At 40.4% G+C, this 3,458-nt stretch overlaps 3 protein-coding genes across 3 annotated transcripts; all 3 read right to left on the bottom strand.

The window, feature by feature from the left end:
• Positions 1-464: 464 nt before the first annotated feature.
• On the bottom strand, positions 465-1,118 carry LOC131856908 (G-type lectin S-receptor-like serine/threonine-protein kinase At2g19130). Its single transcript, XM_059208866.1, has one exon. The coding sequence runs from the start codon at positions 1,116-1,118 to the stop codon at positions 465-467; it is 654 nt and encodes a 217-aa protein (XP_059064849.1).
• A 121-nt stretch (positions 1,119-1,239) lies between these two features.
• On the bottom strand, positions 1,240-2,112 carry LOC131856909 (G-type lectin S-receptor-like serine/threonine-protein kinase At2g19130). Its single transcript, XM_059208868.1, has one exon. The coding sequence runs from the start codon at positions 2,110-2,112 to the stop codon at positions 1,240-1,242; it is 873 nt and encodes a 290-aa protein (XP_059064851.1).
• A 144-nt stretch (positions 2,113-2,256) lies between these two features.
• On the bottom strand, positions 2,257-2,853 carry LOC131856910 (S-locus-specific glycoprotein S6-like). The gene has a single exon (XM_059208869.1). The coding sequence runs from the start codon at positions 2,851-2,853 to the stop codon at positions 2,257-2,259; it is 597 nt and encodes a 198-aa protein (XP_059064852.1).
• Positions 2,854-3,458: the final 605 nt, after the last annotated feature.

The following is a 3,458-nucleotide window of genomic DNA, read 5'->3' on the forward strand; positions in this document are numbered from 1 at the left end:
ATTATATCTACGATAGAACTGCAAGCACACCTTAAATTATGGTCACTCTCATAGAACATATTAAAACATGAATGCATAACTAGAACATGGAACTAGGTTATTAGGGTCACAATAGAGAAGGCATCACAATAGAGGGAAAAAACAAACCGACCACCCTATAGCTTAACCATATAGACTAACTAATCGCTATTTGGAAAATTTAGTTGATCCACATTCAACATTTATGGTACAGTTCTTTATATAAAATTAGCCTGCAGAACTGATCGTTACAAATTTATTGTAAGCTTCTATATTTATAATGAAGTTTTCTATGTCATATAACTTACATAATCACCTGGAGAGAAAAGAAGTTTATTCCCTACCCAAATCAAGCATAACCGGAAAGGCACCCAGCCAAGAGGAGCTAAACATTTTAACTGTAATATAGAGCGTAAAACATTAAAAAATAGATTGACAACAGGAACCTAATAGAGGTTAACTAGATACTGCAGAGATCTCATGACTACTTGTGTATCAGCATCCATCTTGCCATGGAGAATCAGTAGAACTTGAGCCATGCTTGGCCTCTCATTCTCATCCTTTGCAATGCATACCAAGCTTGCAAGTGTAGCTCTTCTCACCTCCTCAACATCCGCATGCTCTGCAATTCTTTCGTCCACAATACTCATCATGTCTCCATTTTGAATTTGAGTTGCAGCCCACGAAGGAAAGTACTGCTTAGTCTGTTCCTTCACGCTCATGTCCACATTTCTTCGACCCGATATTATCTCCAGCACCATCATGCCGAAGCTATACACGTCTGCCTTGGAAGTAATTGCTAAGCCAGCGAGCCACTCGGGAGCAATGTAACCTCGAGTTCCTCTCATGCTTGTCAAAACCCTGCTGAAATCTCTTCCCACTAACTTTGCCAGGCCAAAATCAGCTATCTTTGCGGTGAAATCGCTATCCAGCAAAATGTTCTCGGGCTTTATATCGGAGTGGATGATTTGATCTCTGCATTCCTCGTGGAGATAAACTAAAGCTCGTGCAGTGCCTAGAGCGATCTTGAATCTTGTCTTCCACTCCAACAACTTTTGTGATCCAGCGAAGAGAAATGAATTGAGAGATCCGTTGGGCATGTACTCGTAAACTAGCAGCGTTTGTGATCCTTCTATGCAAAATCCGCAAAGCTGGACCAAATTGACATGTTGTATGTTTCCAATCGTGCTTATTTCTGCACGAAACTGTTTTTCTACCTGTTTAGAGCCCTCTTAATTTTTTAACTGCTACAAGCGTATCGTCTGGGAGAGATCCTTTGAAGACAGAGCCAAATGCTCCTTTCCCTAACTTATCTCTGAAATTGTTGGTTGCAATTCGCAGCTCCTTGTAAGTGAATGTTCTCAGCGAAGCAGACAGCAGCTCATGACCTTCCATATCTCCTCCCTTGCCCAGCATTCCATGCCTCCTCAGAAGAAATATTATAACAAGGAAAGCCAAAACAAGGATGAAAGCAGTGCTGACAGGAAGTGAAATTGAAAGGACACGACCTTGGTTACTTCCTCCATTGGAAATGGATTGTTGCAACTCAGACGCAGCCATGCGAAGGAAGACGGGTTGGCTGTTTGATGCAACGCGAACATTGAACAGATCCCCAAACCACATTCTACAGATGGGAGGAGTAGAGTTAGTGAGATCGAAGGCTTTGCAGGAGCAATTTTCCAGACATGCAGATCTGCATGTTGGTAGAGTTGGGTATTGGGAATATGAAACTGCTTTTTCCTTAGCTAAGGATATGTCGTTCTTTTGCAAGAAACCATCGGTTGTGCTGTTAATGGGAGAGCAGTAGAGAGGGCTACTACGAAGGCATCCGCTTGACCACCAATCTTGTAAAAACCAGGCGTGCTTATCTTTGGGTTTGAAGCCCTCGAGACAGCTGCAAAATTGAAGATTGTTTCTGTTGCATGCTCCATAAGCCCCACATATATCATAAACAAAGCACAGGTCTTTTGGCACAGACCAGATGTTAATCCAGCTGCTATTATAACGATAGAAAGATCGTACATCTCCAGTTTTGTACAGGACTAGACGCTGCACAATATCAAATTTTGATATTTGAATATACGTGAAGTACATCTTTGTGGGAGAAATCTTTACAAAGGGTAATCTAAAAGTTTCGGATGCGAAATTATTCAACATATCTGGCATACCACTGAAATGGTCAACAACCCACTCTTCGGTGCTCCAGTAAGTAATATTGTCCTTATACACCAGCAAAAACTACGTCTTGCTTGGGGCTGGATCCATTTCTAAAGAGAAGGGCCCAGGTGCTGGATCCAACGAACTCTTCCAAGATGTTAGCTTCATGCCTTTCCACATCTTCATTCCCGACAACCATGTGTCTGCTGGATACAAGAAACTCTCCCACACAATTTCAGAAATGTTGTTTGCGCCCAACATAACAAAACTACCAGAATCCAATATCATAGCTTTGGAGGCTATAGCTTTCTGGTTCTTTCTTGTTGACCATATTGATCGCCCATCTGAATCATACAGTTTGAGATAGCCATCAGTTGTTAGATTCAAAACGCCTGGCTTGTTTCTGATGGGAGTCTCTCTATTAGCCACCCAAACGATAGTCTTGTTAGACATTTGGGCATACCAGATGCCGATGTACCAGTTATTTGTTCCGTTTGGACAAAAGAATCCCAATTCGAAGGTGCCGTTCTTTGAAACTATGCTCTGATTTCCAGTGAGAGAAGCTCCCAAAGCGATGCTGTCTCCACCAACTGTAAGGGGATGACAATTGTAAGGTAGAGTAAGCATATAGAGAACTGAAAGGAAGAAATACCACGCAGACAGACTATTTGTGGCCATTTCGAGAAAACCTCAAACTCGCTTGAAACAAAACCCTATAATTACCCACAGGTTTGCTGTTGCGTTATATAGATAGATCGGGAAAATTAACAAATATTTTGAATTTAATGGATCTTTGGTCTATTGGTGAAATTGAATGGTTCTTAATGTCTGTCAGTAAAGTTCTATTAAATGCATAGTTCTAACATCATAAGAATGATGTCAGAATAATACCCTAACTAATTTAACTTAATATTTAACCTAATAAAATTTCAACCTAAGACTCAATACTGAAATAAAAACACAAACAATCTCTTCGAAATATCCATTGGTTTATTTGGGATTTGTAGTTTCAGAAAAAGGGTTAAAAATGAACCTTGAGAAAGTAAAGGGTATATTGTTGAATGGCCTTCAGCGAGGAGTACGTTTGAAGCCTGTAGTTTTCATGGGTTGGCGAGCTTCTATAGGAAGTTCATAAGAAATTTTAGTGGAATTTGTGCTCCCATAACTGAAACAATGAAGACAGTAAGAAAGGAATTCAAGTGGATAGTTGCAGCCAATGTTGGTGCTACTACACTTTGGAAAAGTTTTCAAGGTTGATTGTGATGCAAGTGGAACAATAATAG

This window comes from Cryptomeria japonica, chromosome 7 (assembly GCF_030272615.1).
Source record: "Cryptomeria japonica chromosome 7, Sugi_1.0, whole genome shotgun sequence".
Lineage (NCBI taxonomy): Eukaryota > Viridiplantae > Streptophyta > Pinopsida > Cupressales > Cupressaceae > Cryptomeria > Cryptomeria japonica.